At 35.4% G+C, this 19,675-nt stretch overlaps 1 protein-coding gene across 1 annotated transcript in view; it reads left to right on the top strand.

Moving 5' to 3' along the window:
• Positions 1-19,675, top strand: part of LOC150090239 (telomerase-binding protein EST1A-like) — a 311,345-nt gene that overhangs the window by 106,732 nt on the left and 184,938 nt on the right. The window contains exons 7-8 of the mRNA XM_090390224.1: positions 7,950-8,028; positions 10,145-10,255. Coding sequence (XP_090246350.1) covers positions 7,950-8,028; positions 10,145-10,255 — 190 coding nt within the window. The remainder of the gene's footprint in view (positions 1-7,949; positions 8,029-10,144; positions 10,256-19,675) is intronic.

Below are 19,675 nucleotides of genomic sequence, written 5' to 3'. Positions count from 1 at the left end.
ACTAGGTGGCAGTGATCATAGTGTGCTGAAGTGGGATTTACTCAAAGAGATAACTACCATCAAGGTTGAAGGGAAGGGTTTTTGCTTTCATAAAGGTGACTACGGTGGTCTGAGACAGTATTTAAATTCTATATGGTGGAACCAACTGATGATGTGATGATGTTACAAACAGCAAATTCAAAATGGGAAGCATTCAAAGAATTAATCTTTGAAGCTACTAGGCTTTTCATACCCACAAGGAATATTGTTCAAGATTTAGGCCTAAATGGATGTCAGATGAACTAATTAGACATGTGACAGAGAAGAAAAATGCATGGGATACATATAAATTAACATGTGACACAGAAGCCTATGATAGATATAAGCTGGTCTGTAACCAAGTTACAAAGAAGGTTAGGCAGGCAAAGGCAGATTACGAGAAATCTTTTTTGCAAAGGATGCAAAGAAAAACAGCAAAGAGTTCTTTACTTATGTAAACTCTAGAAGGAAAGGGATGAATCAGATTGGTCCACTTGATATTGATAGTTCAACTGTTGATGACCCTGCTCAGGTAGCTAACAAACTAAATGAATATTTTGCATCTGCATCCACACATTAGGAGATATTCAGGGAGGGGAATGCCAGAGGTGTATTCAACTCTGGCAGTAAGCTAGATAATTTTGTAATAACTGAGAATAAAGTGGAGCAGAAATTGTTGAAGATAAACATAAGAAAGGCACCTGGGGGATGGAATCTATCCAGTCATATTAAAGGAGGTAGCAAAGGAAGTAAGCAAACCCTTAGCCATAATTATGAGAGCTTCCCTGGACTTGGGGAAGGTACCCATGGACTGGAGATAGTAGTGGTAGTAATAGTAGTGGCATGTGATGCAAGAAACCAATTGTATGAGCTTATGCAGCATCAGCCAAAAAAAAACAAAAAAAAAAAAACACACAATTCCCTCCAAATGCCTTTCCAGTTCCTCCTTAAATTTGTTCAACCTATCAATTTCCACAACGACAGATGGAAGTTTGTTCCAGCAGTTAACCACCCACTTGCTAAAGATGTGCAAATGTGACCCAAATCCACAAAGGAGGATGAAAGGGAGACACAGGTAATTACAGACCTGTAAGTTTAACTTCTGTTCCAAGGAAATTAATGGAGGCACTGGTTAAAGAAGCATTGCAGGATCATCTAGACAAAACTTCAGTTATAGCTCGAGAAATTTTTGAAACTAAAAGTAAATAATGCAACTAGGCCAGATGAATCTATCCAATATATTAAAACAGGTAGCAAAAGGGTAGAAGTAACCCCAGAGAAATGTACCAACTGTAGATAATGAAGAAAGATAGGTTGCCAGAGCAGGTCAATGATATAGAGCAATTTTGCTAGTAGGAAAACGAAGGTGATTATCCCTTTGTATAAGCAATGGTCAGGCCACACCTTGAGTACTTGTTGCGTTTGTTTATAGTTTTGTGGTGCAAAAGCTGCTTCGGCTATATTGCACCTGCCTTGAGTACTGTGTCAGGTCTGGACGCCTTATTTTAGGAAGGACATGGAGTTGTTTGAGCATGTACAGAGAAGGGCAACAAGATTGGTGAGGTGAACAAAGGGTGTCCTCTTACCAAAAAAGGCTTTAAGTTCTGCAAATTGCAGCAGCCAAAGATGTATAAGGCCTTGAATGGGTTGAGCACGCTGAATTCTGATGGAATCCTTCCACTTACTCAGATTATTAGCATTAGCAAAGGCACATGATGCAAGAAAGCAAGCTTATATAGCATCAACCAAAAAAAAAAAAAACCCCTTATTTCACCCATCCACTCACTCCAAATGTTTGTCAAGTTCTGCCTTGAATCTATTTAAGCTATCAACTTCCACAATGAACAGATGGAAATTTGTTCCAGCAATCAACCACCCGCTGCCTAAAGGAAAACTTCTGCACATCTATCCTAAAACCGTCTTTCCTCAATTTGAATTTATGCTGTCTCAGGCGATTATTCTGAGCAAGAGGAAGAATCCCATCAGCATTGAGCATGATCAAACCATTCAAGGCTTTATACACCTCAATCAGATCACCTCGCAGGTGCCTAGTCTGCAGACACTAATTTTCAAAACTTAACCTTTTGTTCCGTTCACTAATCTTGTTGCCCTTCTCTGTACTCGTTCCAACAGCTCTACATTCTTCTTAAAATGAGGCCTCCAGACCTGTATACAGTACTCAAGGTGTGGCCTGACCATTGCCTTATACAAGAGTAAAGCATTTGATTTCAGTAAAGCATTTGACTCAGTCCCATGAGCGGTTAATTTACAAGCTGGAACAGGTTGGAATCATAGGAAAAATCCTTGGATGGATAGCAGGATGGCTTCAGGGCTGGAGGCAGAAGGTTGTGATAAATGGTTATTCTTCAGATTGAGTTAATGTAAGAAGTGAGGCTCCCTAGGGATCAATATTGGGACCAATGTTTTTTTTTTTGATTTTCTTGAATGACATTGATGAAGGGATACAGGGCATGATGGCTAAATTTGCAGGTGATGTAAAGATCGGTAGAGTAGTTAACATTCACCACCAAGCAGAGCTCCTTCAGAGTGATCTAGATAAACTTCAGGGATGGTCAGAAAAGTAGCAGCTATGCTTTAATTCAGCAAAATGCAAGGTCTTACACCTGGGGTATAGCAACCCTAAAATAACTTATACACTTGGTGGAGTTGAACTAAAGTCAGTAGTGGAAGTAAGGAGCTTGGGAGTTACTATACAGTCAGACATGAAGTTCTCCAAGCATTGTAGACAGGTTGCAAAGAAGGCCCATAGTGTTCTATTGAGTATTTATTGAACATTTGCTAGTAGAGATAAGGATGTCATAATCCCATTATATAAGGCTATTTTTAGACCACACACTCGGAATACTATGTTCAGTTATGGAAACTGCACCTAAAAAAGACAGTTTCTTGAAAGGGTCCTAAGACGGGTAACTTGCCTGGTGAGATTGGCAAAATAGCATCCATATGAGGAAAGACTGAATATGTGGGTCACACAGCTTGGAAACTAGGCTCCTTAGAGGAGACTTGATTGAGATGTTTAAGGCTCAAAGAGGCAAAAGTAAAATGAATGAGGACAAAATTTTCATGGTTAGAATTGATTCTAGAATTAGGAGCTATAAATTCAAGTTATGGGGCGATGTTTTAGACTGGATTCCAGGAAGTTTTATTTTAGCCAGTGAGTTATAAATTACTGGAAAGGTTATCTACATGGGATGGTTGAGGCTGTCAGTTTGGGGAAATTCAAAGGTCAGCTGGATACCTAGCTGTGGCAGGAGGGAAATGCATAGGTTGTTTATTTCCTTTTCTTTTATTATTTATTAATTATTTATTTTATTTAATTTTATTATTATTATTATTATTTTTTTTTTTTTTGGCTGGTGCAGCATAAGCCTTAGGCTTCCTTGCACCATGTGGCTATTACTAATACTAATGACAATAATTTGTAGTTTGATCATTTTTGGGTTTGCTTTTAAAATGAATGGTGTAGAAGGATTCAAGAAGCTGACCCCAAATAGATGGGATTAAGCTATGGAAGAAGAGATGTGAAGGAGATTATTGCAAAGAGCAGAAGTAGAAGGGATAAATGAGGATGAGAAAAAGTTAGCTTTGTCAGTTTAGAGTTGGATAGTGAATTGATGTTAACTGGTTGAGGCCCATGTTTCAATTGGTTTGCAAGAGAGATGTGGAATATGGGATTCCAGTTCAGAACATTGTCTGTGGAAGCACCTGTAGAAAAGACATGTAGCAGAAATTTAAACATCTACAGCATGAAAAAGAGAGTGGTGTCTTTGCAGGTAGCACAATGGATATAATCGGTTTCCTCTCTACGCTGGATGGTAAAGGGTTAGGTTTGAATAATCCTGTCAGAGATGTGAGAAATTTTTATGGACTTTTTTTTTGCAATGTGGCTGAGTTAGTCAGTCAAGCAAGAGTTGTGTAGTGTTCTTTTGAAAACTCAAATTTTTCATCAATGAGACAGACAAATTGACCATAGAACACACACAATTTATAGACACAATGTAGTGATAACTTATAGCTTAGTTGCCTTGGCACTTAACACACACTGAATAAAGAGAGAAACATCTTAAGATGTGGGTCATTAACTGACCTCTTTTCAATAAAGTTTAAGAGCCTGAGAGAGTTTATGGTAGGTAGGATTTGAGGTTTGTACAGTGTCATTAGATGTTTAGAAGAAGACTAATGCTAAGAACAAAAAAAAAAAAAAAAAAAAATAGAAGAAAACCCAGTTTGTGATGTGCATAATTGGTAGTAATTATTCAAGAATTTGAAGCTATTTGTACATGGCGCCATTTCTTAAACGGGAAGGTGGAATGTAGTGTGCTATCATTAGCATTAGTAATGATAGGATTTCCAGTCAGGGGAAGAAGTATTATTGAAGGAATTACTGTATTCATATGCAGTATTTTTTTTTGAAAGAAAACCCTAAACACAAATGTAATTGGAACCTATAGTACTTAGTACAGTAAACTCTCGATTATGTTCAGCAACATACGTAAAAAGTATGGCAATAGATAAAAAACGGGATAGATGGTAAAAAAAAAATTCCTGGATAATCGATTTCCCATTAATCCAAAAATACAGTAAGTCCCTGACATACGTAAGAGTACGTTACAGGACTTCTTATGTAAGTCGAGTTTTACAAACTCGGGAATGACTAATATAATATTGCTACTATATCCCTGAAATGCCAAAATTACGAAAACTACATAACATCCTCAGAAGAATGAAGAAAAATAGTTATATATTTTTAATTAGTTCAATTAAATTATCTGGGGACAGCAGTTAAATAGCCGGAGTGGCGCATAAAAAAAGAATATAAAAGGAAGAAAAAACGCATGTTATTTTACTGTAAAAACTAATATGTGTTTTGTAGCCTTAGTTATTATAGTTGACTTCATTGGTGCCAATCCCTTCACCACTTCTCATATTTTGTCTAACGCATAATGTCTAACGTAAATCAGAAGCTACGTAAGTCTTGGACTTACTGTATCGAAAAATGTTCAGCAACCTATGTAAAAAGTATGGCAATAGATAAAAAACGAAAAAACTTACCACGCCTTACTCGCGTGTCAATGCAATGCTTCCCTTTATTTTTTACAATGTCACATATGGTTTGGTCACCAACATTATAATGGTTTTTTTTTTTTTTTTTTGTTAGTTGTTGGCGCATTGGCTTCTGTGGCCATAATGCACTTCCCAAAGTTTTTGCATTTTACTCTGATCCAAGCCCGAGGCAGGATTCGAACCCGCGACCTTTGGGTTGCCAGTCAGGCACTGTACCCACCTGGCTAGCCCGGTCGGCACATTATAATGGTTCATTAGAGATTTAATGGATACACAGTTTTCAAAATTTTGAATAATTTCAAGTTTTTGTTTTATTGAAAGCAAAACTCTTGTTTGCCCATGATTTTCGCGATTTCTAAACAAAAAAAAAAAAAAAACCCCAACATCTCTGACATGAATAACGAAACAAAATTTGTCCTTTTGTGTTGCAACGAAACAACAATCAATGTGACGCACTAAAACAAACTAAATATTTGCATTACCACGCAACTTCCTAACAAACTACACAGAAGATAATAGGTACACTAATCTCCCAATAACGACTTATAACTGCACTTCTTGTCGCTTATTTGTGACTTTCAAAACATCTGTTTATACCTATTCTAGTTATTACTTGAATTTTATGATTTCTGGTTGTTTTTTTTTTTTAATTTTTTTTATTTGGAGTCTTGAAGTGACCCAGTTAATCCGATCCTGGTAAATCGAGAGTCTGCTGTACTATGTACTGGTCATAGATTGAGAAGACAGGAGACACTTATTGATGTGGCGCCTCCGTAGCCAGGTGGGAAGGAGCAACAGTGCGTATCACACGCTTCTTGATTAGACCGGGGTTCGAGCCCATCACCACCAAATACGGAGGATATGCGGAAAGGTCAGGGAATGACCACCGCATATTCCCGGAGCAGTATGGCCTTAGTTGCTAATGCTCCTAAAAACCAAATAACCAACCAACCAACTTATTGACGTTAGACTTGAATTTCTGTAGATTATAACTTTCAGGAAATACATGTGAAGGAAGGTTGTAACAGAAGTAGAGAGGATAAGTGAGGAAGAGGAAAAGTTGGTTCCGTGAGGTTGGAGTTGAACAATGAATGGAAGCGGACTGGTTGCAACACATGTTTCGACTGGTTTGGAAGTGAATGTCATGTGTAAGAACACTCCTTCTTCTCCTTGTTTCATGTTCCTTATTCCCAACTGATCTATGCTAATGAAACAAAACCTTTTTATTATCTTGAAAATTGCAGTTTCACATGAATGGTTACATAGTGTTAGGGAATATTTAAACAAATTTTTGTTGATATTCACTGTAAGACTTTGTTTCCAAGCAATATTCCTGTAATGTAATCATGGGCTCCTCTACTAGTGCCCTCAAATAATTGCACAATACTATCGATACCTGGTAGTATTGTGCTTAACATTGTTGAAATTGGGTTGGTTTACTTTTAAAACGAATACCCCGTATTTTGGGCCAAGTTCTGTCTAACTCCACACTCCTTGTCCTTTTCTGTGACTTCCTCCATGTCCTGTTAGGTCTTTCTCACCCTCATTTCACATGTATTTCCCAAAAATTACAATCTACACAAATTCAAGTCTGATGTCAACAGGTATCTTTTGTCTTTTCAGTCTTCAACTCATGCATGGATGCTATAGGTATCAGAACCTAAAGTTAAAAGTATCAATAACATAAATAAATAATAAATAAATATTCATTTATTGCAACTACAGCAAGTCTATCACAGCATTAGGCTAGGGGCATAAATTCAGTACAAAGGAGACAAATATATATATAAAAAAATACATAGCATATTCTATATATACATTAACAGCGAATATGAATTATAATGATCAAAAATATATATTGCAGAACATCACATTTGGCTCTTGGATATAGTTACTGGGTTGCAGGCAGGCAGCTATTTGTATTTCTCATAATTTGTTTGGAAATGAGACTCCTGTAAGCTTCAGAGTTGAGCAACTTCTTACAATCAATGTTGTGATAATTTATGAGGTGAAGATGCATTGGAGAACATCCTGTCCATTTGTTTTAGTCTGGAGACTTTGGATTTGAATTGTTGTTGGTTTCTTGAGTTTTCTCTATTGGTGGGAGCTATTATGTTGGCTAGGTTTGGTGAATTGGTTGCAGAAGTAATTAACTTTGCAAGAAGCATGACTCCAGACTCATTGATCATCTGTAGCAGAGGCTTTGTTTTTAAGTTTTTATAAAGCTGTTGCCTGGATATTGTACAGGGAAAACGAAGTTTAATGTTCAGCCATCTAAGAACCCAATACTCTAGGGCAAGGAATTTTTTTACGGTAACTTGAGGAGCACCAGACCAGATTTCAGAGGCTATAGTATGGATGCTATAGTATCGGTAGCATGAATGGCATTAGAACCTATATTGTTAATACTGTAGGTTGTAATTTTGTTTTTGTAATTAGAGGTTTTCATAAAATTGTTTTATAAAAATGAAATATTTCATTTATAGAGAAACAAAATGCAGCCTATTTTATAACAATACTTATCATTCTTCAAAAAAGATTTTCTTATAAGTGATTTCTTCCAATTTATCATTACAATTGAAAATTTTTATTTGTCTATGCATTATTGGCTGTTAGGCAGAGATCATAAGATTTTGTATGGAAAAAATCAGAGAACTGGATTTTCCCTATACAAAATAGGCAAATTGGCCTTTAAAACACATGCACTTTCAAGCTCAAATAAGTTATGACCTGAGTTTCCATTATGTTATTCTACTTTAGTAAGCCTGTTTCAAGATTAATGAATTTATAAATAATAATTATTATTTGATTTTATATATTATGCTTAAAATAATTGTATTTTATAGCTGGTACTTGAAAGCCCAACAGATTGCACCGAAAAATGGACGGCCATATAATCAATTAGCCATAATTGCTTTATATGCTGTAAGTATTTTAATTTAATCAATTTATTATTATTATTTATTTGAGTTTCAGGCAGAATGATAAGATAGTCTCATTAGGGATATTTTATATGATTTGCGTTCATTGTTTAGGCATTAAAATTATTTCATTTTGTGTTTTTTGATAAACACAAATATCATATGAAAAGAATTCATTTTTTTACCCATTGGTTCTAGGCAGACTTCTGTACATCTGTGTAACCATTATTTTTTAAAATTTAAATTCATATCCCTTTGTGTGTGTGTGGTGCATATGTGTGTGCATGTGTGTCTTGCCTGAGAAAGAATAAAGATGCTTTAAAAGGGTTGTGTATTAAGTTTACTCAACCCTTTTAAAACTTTGAGCATCTCAAGTAGATCTTGATGTGGATGCTAGTTTTCAGACAGTGCAATTTATAGAACTCAAGCCATCCTTGGTAAGAATATCCTTTTTTGCCCTTATATTATTGGTATATATTATTATTCTTCTCTGTGCCTTCTAGATAGCACAACATCTAGAGGGAATTCACAGGATTCATACCACTGTCAAGAGAAGATTCTTGAAAATTCCTAAAGCTGAATTCTCAAGTGCTCTGAAAAAGAAAAAGCAAGTGACCAGTCAACAAAATTGTAGCCTGACTAGCTGCTAAAGGTGATAGTGCAATTACTAACTGTGCTTTCACTCTGAATCAATTTCACAGAAAGGATACATTCTGCTGAAGAGCCAGTTGGATATAATCAAACTCATATTGGACTTTGACAGGGAGAAAAAAGGAGAGCATCTTGCAAATCTTGCAAGATGCTAGTCCCTGCATCAAATCTTGCACTTGATACAGGATAGCTGCTTTAATATATTGTTCATGCTGAAAATGCAGAAATTTGCATTTTTGGATTTAATATATTGTTCATTTTGAAATTTCAGAAATATGCACTTTTGGATTTTATTCCAAGAAGATGTGACTCTATTGAAATACAAAAAGTTGAAATTGTAATTTCAACTTTTTGTATTTTAATGTATTGTATGTATTGTATGTATTGTATTGTATTTTGTTGTTCTAATGAACATCTATTTGTATATTACTTTAATCAGTTTTGGTTTTTGTAAGCCGAAATTTGACAAATGGGATTCACAGAGTGCAATCTTGTTCTGTTCCAGTTTTCAAAACTATTTTTGTGCTGCCATTTCTAATAAACTGTTTACACTTCGTTTAAAACACAGATAAGAAATGGTAGTATGTATTGTACAAATTTCAGCACAATTTGTACATTAATGGACACAACTTTGGAAAGTAACCTTCAAAAATGTAGTTCTGTATACATACTCTCCAGAGCCTACATAGCCGACCGGGCTAGCTGGGTGGGTGAAGTGCCTGCCTTGCAATCCAAAGGTTGCAGGTTTGATTCCTGCCTCGGGCATGGATATCACAATGGTGCTGTACTATCCGGTTGGATCTCATGGCCATGATACACGAAGGAAGCAGGAAAAAACTGGTTCCTTTGTGTATTGATCACATCATACGATAAAAAAAAAAAAAAAAAAAAAGAGCCTACATGTGAAAATTGTGATCAACATATGTTGATCACAATTTTCACATGTAGGCTCTTTGAAATTCATGAAATTTGAAATTTCATTTGAAATTCTGAATTCATGAAAGAGTTCAGTTGTCATTGAAGTTACTTATGATTTTCTGTTACTCATAAAGCTGCACTATAATGTCGAGTTGTCACTAAAGCACATTGGTTGTGCATCTTTTCCAGCCAAGGTTTTGATTTTTTTCAGGTCTATCTGAATTTGTGCGAAGTCAGGTGGTGAGGCACTCATTACAGGGTAGAAGGTGGGAGTGTAGAAGTAGGGTATTAGGGAGAGGCAAATGTCTATAAGTACATTTGTGAGAGTGAACTCAGAATTACCATTTGTCACCAAATTTATTCTGCAAAATAAGGAGAAACAAACAGAAATTAATACATATGCCATTGGTTCATTACTTCTCTTGACAGCATAGTAAGAATGATATTTCAATTCCTGATTATGTTTTTGCAGCTTCTCTAATTTAGCATTTTCCTTCTTAAATATGTAAATTTTTTTCTTCTCTTAACACTAAGCTTTGTTTATTATGTAGAAAAGAAAACTTGATGCAGTGTATTATTATATGAGAAGCTTGGCTGCAAGCAATCCATTCCTTTCAGCTCGAGAAAGTCTTCTTTCTCTGTTTGAAGAAACAAGAAAAAAGGTGATTTTTTTTCCCTATTATGAAATGGATAAAAACATTTTGGTTAAGAATGTTTTTACTACTTTCCTTATAAAAAAGGAAAAGTACATGTCATAGTACCTTATCAGTGTACATCCCTTATCATTCTATATATATACCCAAACAATTTTAATTCCTTTTATTTACTTATTAATTTTAATTTTTAGATATATTAGATATATACACTGATGCTGCGAGTCGTAGTTGAACAAGTAAATACATGGGCTGTGTTAGGGTAACTAAGAGTAGAAATAGGTGCATGTATACTTGCATGTACACCAATGCTAGGAGTATAGTTAATAAATTCGATGAGCTTGAAGTGCTAGTGACATCAAAGGCAGATATTGTTGGAATATCAGACATGTGGTGTAACATAGACATAAGCAGTGCAGAATTGGAATTTGGGGGGGGGGGGTTACAAGGTGTACAGAAAGGATAGACAGGACAGGAAGGGAGGAGGGGTTATGCTGTTAGTTAAGACACATAAAATTTAAGGAAGTGCATCCAATTGATGTTGGTGGACAATGCAATGTTGAGTGGCACCTCTGTAGCCAGGTGGGCAGGAGCAGCAGTGCGTAGCACATGCCTCTTGATTAGACCGGGGTTCGAGCCCGTGCCCACCAAATACGGAGGATGCGGAAAGGTCAGGGAATGACCACCGCATATCCCCTGAGCAATATGCCCTTAGTTGCTAATGCTCCTAAAAACCAAATAACAACAACAACAGCAATATTGAGTCTGTTTGGTGAGACTTAAGCACTGGGAAAAGTAAAAATGAGAGTAGGTGTGAGTTATAGGCCTAAAGAATCTGATGAGTATAATGAGCAATTGTGCAGAGAAATAGAGTGGGCCAGTAACTCGGAGTGTCTTATAATGGAGGATTTTAATTTCCCAGAGGTTGACTGGAATTTGTGGGTTGGTCACTCACACACTAGCAAGGCTTTTGTGGATTTATAGGATGATTGTTTTCTACAGCAGTATGTCTGTGAGGCAACTAGAGGGAATAATACTCTTGATCTGATTATCAATAGTGATTCTTAATGCATTAAGAATCTGCAGATAAAGTAACCACTAGGTGGCAGTGATCACAGTGTGCTGAAGTGGGATTTACTCAAAGAGGTAACTACCATCAAGGGTAAAGGGAAGGGTTTTTGCTTTCGTAAAGGTGACTACAGTGGTCTACAGTGGTATTTAAATTCTATATGGTGGGACAAACGATGATGTTACCAACAGCAAATTCAAAATGAGAAGAATTCAAAGAATTAATCTTGAAAGTTACTAGGCTTTTCATACCAACTAAGAAATACTGTTCAAGATTTAGGCCTAAATGGATGTCAGATGAACTAATTACGCATGTGACAGAGAAGAAAAATTCATGGGATACATATAAAATAACAGGTGACACAGAAACCTATGATAGATATAAGCTGATCTGTAACCAAATCACAAAGGAGGTTAGGCAGGCAAAGGCAGATTAAGAGAAATCTTTGGCAAAGGATGCAAAGAGTTCTTTACTTATGTAAACTCTAGAAGGAAGGGGATGAATCAGATTGGTCCACTTGGTATCGATGGTTCAACTGTTGATGATCCTGCTCAGGTAGCTAACAAACTAAATGAATATTTTGCATCTACATTCACACATGAGGAGTTATTCAGGGAGGGGAATGCCAGAGGTGTATTAAACTCTGGCAGTAAGCTAGATAATCTTGTAATAACTGAGAGTAAAGTGGAGGAGAAATTGTTGAAGATAAACATAAGAAAGGCACCTGGGGTGGATGTAATCTATCCAATTATATTAAAGGAGGTGGCAAAGAAAGTAAGCAAACCCTTAGCCATAATTATGAGGGCTTCCCTGAACTCAGGGGAAGTACCATGGACTGGAGATGTGCAAATGTGACCCAAATTCACAAAGGAGGATCAAAGGGAGACACAGGTAATTACAGACCTGTTAGTTTAACTTCTGTTCCAGGAAAATTAATGGAGGCACTAGTTAAAGAAGCGTTGTAGGATCATCTAGACGAGGCTTCAGTTATAGCTCGGACACAGCATGGGTTTGTTAAGGGGAAGTCTTGTCTGATCAATTTGATTGGATACTATGATGTAGTCACAAAGGAACTGGATGCAAAGAACAACTTTGATATCATATATTTGGATCTTAGAAAGGCCTTTGATATTGTTGCACGTGGAAGACTGCTGCACAAATTGGAGCAGTGTGGCATTGGAGCAAAATTGCTGCTATGGATAAAGGGATGGTTGAGAGGGAGAAGACAGCGAGTGATAATCAATGGACACTGTTCTTCGTGGACTAATGTTATTGTTGGAGTCCCTCAGGGTTTAGTGTTTTTTCTGTATTTATAAATGATATTAATGATGGTATATCAGGCTTAATGTCAAAGTTGGCAGGGTTGTTAATGACAATAATGACAGTATGCTGCTACAACAGGATCTAGAAAAGTTGAGCATATGGGCTGAGAGGTGGCAAATGAAGTTTAACCTTGACAAATGAAAAGAACTACATATGGGATTGACAAATGTAAAGTACTACATATGGGAAGCAGTAACCCCAGAGTAATGTATCAACTCTGTGGTACCACACTGACGGTGGTAGAGAATGAAAAGGACCTTGGGGGTAATTGTGCAGGCAGATATGAAGTTTTTTGAGCAGTGCGGATGGTCTGCAAGAGTAGCTCATTGTGTCTTGTCAATGACATATAGGAATTTTTCTTTCAGGGATAAGGAGGTGATTATCCCCTTGTATAAGGCAATGGTCAGGCCACACCTTGAGTACTGTATACAGGTCTGGAGGCTTCATTTTAAGAAGGATGTAGAGCTGTTGGAATGAGAGAAAGGCAACAAGATTACTGAATGGAACAAAGGGTTGCTCTTACGAATAAAGGCTTAAGTTTTGCAAATTACAGTGTCTGGAGACTAGGCACCTGTGAGGTGATCTGATTGAGATGTATAAAGCCTTGAATGGTTTCAGCATGCTCAATGCTGTTGGGATTCTTTCTCTTGCTCAGAATAATCGCCTGGAGGGCATAAATTTAAATTGAGGAAAGACGGTAGTAGTATATAGCTTCGGAAGTTTGCCTTTTACCAGCAGGTGGTTGATTGCTGGAACAAATTTCCATCTGTCGTAAAAGTTGATAGTTTAAATAGATTCAAGGCAGAACTTAACAAACATTTGGAGCAAGTGGATGGGTGAAATAAGGATTTTTTTTTTTTTTTTTTTTTTTTGGCTGATGCTATATAAGCTTGCTTTCTTGCATCATGTGCCTTTGTAAATGCTAATATTGATAATGAAACACCAAAATTAAGCTAGTAATAAAATATTTAATTGATTCTAAACAGAATGCTAATGCCATTGCTTTGCAATTAGACATTACCTATTCATGTATAACATGTTATTTATGTTTGGTTTAATGAAATTGAATTGTGCTACTAGTCAAATTTTGATAGCTTGAATACTTTCAATATATCCTAACATTAATCTATTAGGATGTGAGCATAGTAAAATTTAAACCAACATTTATGCACTATAGATAAATGGTCAGTGGCCATGTTAGAGGCTTTGTTTGAGATATGAATATACGGTGAAATTTCAAAAAAAACACAAAATTATTAGCAACAATGGAAAAAAAGTGTGAAAAAGGGAAGCAAAATTTATAAGTTTCATTCACTCATTCTATACAAACATTCCTTTGTTAAGTTATCATTGGCTTTTAATGCATTAATATTTAAATCAGAATTAATAATATCTTATGCAGAAACATTTACGTAAATCTTTTCCAGTTCTGCTAATGTGTTCTTTAATACATATTATCTTATAAATCAGTTTTGAGTATATTCTGTAAATGCATAATAATGATTTTGATTATAATGATTATATATGTATAAAAGACTCCTCAGCTTTGGAACTCACATTCCATGCGATCAGTGAAGGCTGCACTATTCTATTCAATGAAGCAAAAATTGTCAGCATCCAACACGATTACACCAAACTATTAATTTTGGAGACACTTGAAATTAAATTCCATCAAAATTCAGTCAATGTACATCATCCCTACCCCATCTCAGATTCATGGTCCTTCATGCGCATGCATCAGGATTGCAACTAATCTTCATGCTATAAAATTCCCCTGCAATACCCACGGTTTCACTTTCCTGTGATCATGACCCTAGTCAAAAAGCTCTGTCCGCTTCATGGGAAGTAACCAGATTCTTCAGTCTCTTAATGTTTTAGAGGATTCTTAAGTTTTATATGTTTTAATATTAGTTTTTAAAGTATTAAGAGTGTGGATTCACTGTCTATTTATTTGGTCTCAAATAATTTAAATTGTTTTTAAAATATGGACGTTTTATATTCTCTTGCTCAAAGATTGGGACGGTGATTTGATGTATTTTGGAGTCAGACTTGGGTCTGTTGTCTCTGATTCCGGGGTGCATTGGATCACTGTTCTTGTCTACAAGGGAGTGGAATACATGTAATCTATTTGTATAATTATTCAACTACGGAGAGTATCAGCACTGAAGTGTTCTACAAGACATTATAGAGGTAAATCTTCCATTTCTAAACTAGTATAAAAGATCATATATATATAATAACTCACTGCTACATTCACTTACAGTAAACTGAGATAGGAAACAAAGTGCTGTGTATATGCATCCTTATAAGTAATTAATATAAATTAAAGTTAAAAATAAATTTAATTATGTCATCTATTCTGACCACTCCAGCAGGACCAAATAAAAATGAACTGCTTGAATTATTCACTGTACTGACAGTTGACAATGTCATCCTCTGGGGAGTGATTCAAAGCAGTACGGAATTAAAACTGAACAAATTTAAATAAATGTAATAAAGCTGAATTTTTGCCAGTAGAAATATAATTAATCAACCAATTTAATTGAAGTGAAAGCTAAAATCAGTGAGGCCAAAACTAATAAAACAAAGTAATGACTAAAAGACAACTAATGAAAGCAAAATTAATACAATATTTGATTATTATCCATTCAGGATCTTTCTACAACATAAAAATCCAGAATGCCTGAAACAATAACCTATATACATATTTAAAACTTCCATCCAGTTGTGGATCAACAGGTATTGCTTTGGGAAATAACCTATGTTTATAGAACTGTGAAATTTTGGGTTGTTAAGACTCTTGGTTGCAAACTCTGTAGCCCACATATTCGAAGTCTTTCATCTACAGGTGCCCATTTGCTGATAGCACCAAGCATGTTCCCCATCTTTGAACCCTGAAACTATTATCAATTCCGAATTTCACTTCTGCTGAAGTGAAATTCGGAATAAACGGGTTGATTTAATTAAGTTTAATTTAACACTCCTCAATGAAAATTTATGGCTAAAAGCCTCAGACTACAGAAAACTTACTAGACATACAAGTTAGTGCATTGCATCAAATCTATATGCAGTAAGTCAACAAAAGTTAATTACATGGCATTGTTTTATTTACATTTCATATTCACATTATGAAGTATAAATAAAATGATGCCATGTAATTAACTTCAGTCGACTTGCTATTTATAGCCTTATTGTAGTGCACTAACTTGTATGTTTAATTTAACATTAATTTAGATTAATTATTTATGAGAATGCATGTGTATGTATATGTTTAATTTGTTTGTTTCCTTACTCTGGTTCACTGTAAATGTAATGCAGAATTAAAAAAATAATTGGCTGAATTTGGCTGCTTGACAGTACTATGTATGTATACAGAATTGATTTGTGAGTTATGAATTTAAAAATATAACTTAATAAAACTGGATAGGTTACAAGAAACATGTGTAAAAATTTTTTTTATTCATTTTGATTACATATTAATCCATTAAAAGTCCCTGATGGCATATTGCAGGAATGTTCATGTGAATGAATAAAACTCGTAAATTTTGCTTTAAAGATCATTACTATATTTAATTATTATTACTCATATACCACATGAAATTAATAATAGAGTTTATTAAAGCTATTCGCCTAAACTACTATACATTAAGGTGGCGTTTCAGGCACCTTAACGATACCCATCGTCAGACTATGCTGCTGACACCTCTTGCAGATGTTCCCAGAAACCTGATTTGCATATCCGATGGTATGCACATCAGGAGAGGAGTCTGTCAGCAGCATGGTCTGATGGTGGGTATCGGTAAGATGCCTGAAATGTCAGCTTAATATATAGTAGTTTAGGCAAATAGCTTAATAAACTATATTATTAATTTCATGTATATGTATTAAATATAGTTATAATCTTAATGGAAAGCAACTGCGTAATGTCCTTCCCCAAGTATATTAAACTTTGCTTTGCTTTTTGAAAATTCATTTTTATGTTCTTAGGCAACACAAAGCTATTATTTTAAAAGTATCCAGACTATCAAAATTTGACCAGCAATGCAATTAAATTCTGTTAAATTAAATACAAATGTATATTTAGTGTGCCCATGCAAGGACGCTTGTGCAAGTGTGTGTATTCACTTGTATTTTATTAATTTTGTCTAAAAGACACTTAGTTAATTGTGTTAGAGCTTCTTAATGTACCGTTATTTTGAAATTCAACTTAATGAGAATAATAGCAAAGCTTAACTGACGGTACCACCTCACTTAAACACCATACAACCAAGCAGATTATTTGAGGTGAGTACCGTCAGTTAAGGTTTGCTGTTATTCTCATTAAGTTGAATTTTGTGTAAATGTTATGTGATATGGATTAACAGGAGGAAAAAATTAGGTAAGGAGTTGGAATCGAAATATACTTCTTTCCTTGAATACCATAATAGCCCAGAATGTTGAAATAAATAGTTGAAAGAACGTTATTTTTATTATTATTTATTTATTATTATTTTTTTTTGATTTTGAATCTTACTGACCTGTATATCATTTATATATTATAATTTTGTTTAATAAGCAATTCATCTTAATGGCTGACATTACAGTTTTAAAATTCATGATCAACATAATTACAGTGCCCAGGATTGTACAGACAGAAAATTATGCTGGATAACCCAAGTACATGCTTTATAGCCTTCATTCATATGCATTTCACTTTCACTTTCCTTCAGCTCGGGCGCCTCCGCAGCAAGGTGGGAAGGAGCAGTAGTGCGTATCACATGCTTCTTGATTAGATCGGGGTTCGAGCCCATCACCACCAAATACGGAAGATGCGGAAAGGTCAGGGAATGACCACCGCATATCCCGGAGCAATATGGCCTTAGTTGCTAATGCTCCTAAAAACCAAAACAACAACAACAACCTTCAGTACTCTGGCTGTTAGATAATAGCTGGAGGCAGGAATGTCTATTTATTGTATAAAATATCTTCATAAACGAACACAAAAATCAACTATAACAATGTGGCCAATAAGTGAAACAAAAATAAATAAATATAATAGCCCAACCATTGTGCTCCATCTTTTTGGAAGGCCCACAAGGCCAACAATGGCTTCACTTGGTGCAATGCAGCTTCAGATACTGATGCACCATAAAATCATTAAAAAAAACAAACGAACAAGCCAACAATGCAGGGAATCACTGCATTTTGAACATTAAACAAATTAATGCATTTCCATACCTTAATAAACTTAATCAATTGAATAATGGTGGCCCTTATGCAGCTAAAAATTATACTATAATAGAACAGAGCGCTCACAAGGCAACATCAAACCACTGATACAGAATGACAGTTAAATAATAGTACATCCAAAAGAAATTGAACTGTAGGTGGCAGTATGAACTCGTATGTAACTGTCATTCTTTGCCAGTTAATCATGTTATCATAAAATAAACTTTAACTAAATAATTAATAAATAAAGTAATAAAGGAAATAAAACTGGAAAAAAAGAAATATATATATGTATATACAGTGGATTCCGGTTATTTGGACCACCGGTTAATCGGGGCAGCCGTTTATTTGGGGCAAATCTTAAAAAACAGAACCCAATTGAGAAAATAGCAAGGGTTTACTTCTCTTAATTGGGACAACATGCCGTTTAATCGGGGCAGGAGACCGCAGCACTGGAGATCACCCTACGATTGTCTCTGACCGAGCCACGTGGTTCGGTCCGATTTCTGGAGGTCACAAAAATCCAAGGTGGTAGATGACTTTCATCAACCGGTGAAATACCACCACTTTGCTTATTGGAGGCTTGAAGTGGTGAAACCCATGTTTAGTCTCTAGAGCAAAGTTTCCGGCATCCCCCCCCTCCCCCTATACTTCTCCTTCAACCCATGCACGGTACTAAGTACTATAGGTTTTGATACCTTTCGTGTTTGGGGTTTTCATAAAAAAAAAAAACCCCATAAAACAAAAACAATTAGCGGTCACCTGTATATTGGGCTTTTCTGTTAGTGCAATCTATCATAAACGAATAGTAAACTCGATCTTACGGAATTTGCGATAATACCGACAGCTGGAATTCTGTGGGTTATTAAGGTGAAATGTGTTTACATTTCCAAGAAATCTTCAATCATTTAAAAAAAATTAATTTTCAGATCTCTTCATTCCTATTTTTATAGCTTTGTAACTCGTTACTCCGTTCTCACTTGCATGTATCATGTTACTTGCAATTTGTGTGTGCCGTCTCCTTTGTTATTGATTGCTTATCTTATTACTGTTTTAAATTTTAACCCCCACCCACAAATGTCAGTGAACAGAAATGTTAACTAGTTATGTACATATTACAGTACGTATTAATTATTCCAATTATCATGTATATTCTTCCAATTTTAGGGTATCATTTAATTTTTTTAATTGGTAAGGTAATAAAGGGAAAATTTGTGCTTAATACATCTTTACTTTTATAGCCTGTGGATAATATTCCTTCTATTTTCACTAATTAGAATCACTGTTTAATAGAAAATTCAATTCACAAACGTGATTACAATGACTGCCGCTTACTACACATCGCATAGTGAACGGTACTTTACTATGGTGACTCCATCGTAATGTGATTTCATTGTACAGTGAACCAATTGTAAAAGGGGGTGGGGGTTACATTGTATTTTTAACTATTTACGTGAAACTTCGGATAATTGGGGCAGCCGCTTAATCGGGCCAAAATGCACTAGTCCCGATGTGTCTCAATTAACCGGAATCAACTGTATATATATGTGTGTGTACAGGCAGTTCTCGCTTTACGAGTTCCCGGGCTTACAACTTTTTTTTTTTTTTTTTGTTTTTTTTTGTTTTTGTTACAAAGTATCAACAAAATCGAAAATATGAACATTAATTGCAAAAAATGAATGTTAAACATTCATAAATACTGCATTTCAAACCATGCGCGTAGCGTAGCTATACAGTACAGTGCACCCCACTTTACGATATTAATCCGTTACCATCGTGTTGCGAAAATATCGTAATGTGAATTACGATATTCGTACCAAATCGTACGA

The sequence above is a fragment of the Mastigoproctus giganteus genome, chromosome 2 (genome assembly GCF_048544385.1).
Source record: "Mastigoproctus giganteus isolate SK-2022 chromosome 2, ASM4854438v1, whole genome shotgun sequence".
In the NCBI taxonomy this organism is placed as follows: Eukaryota; Metazoa; Arthropoda; class Arachnida; order Uropygi; family Thelyphonidae; genus Mastigoproctus; species Mastigoproctus giganteus.
This window is presented reverse-complemented; position numbering and strand designations above follow the sequence as displayed.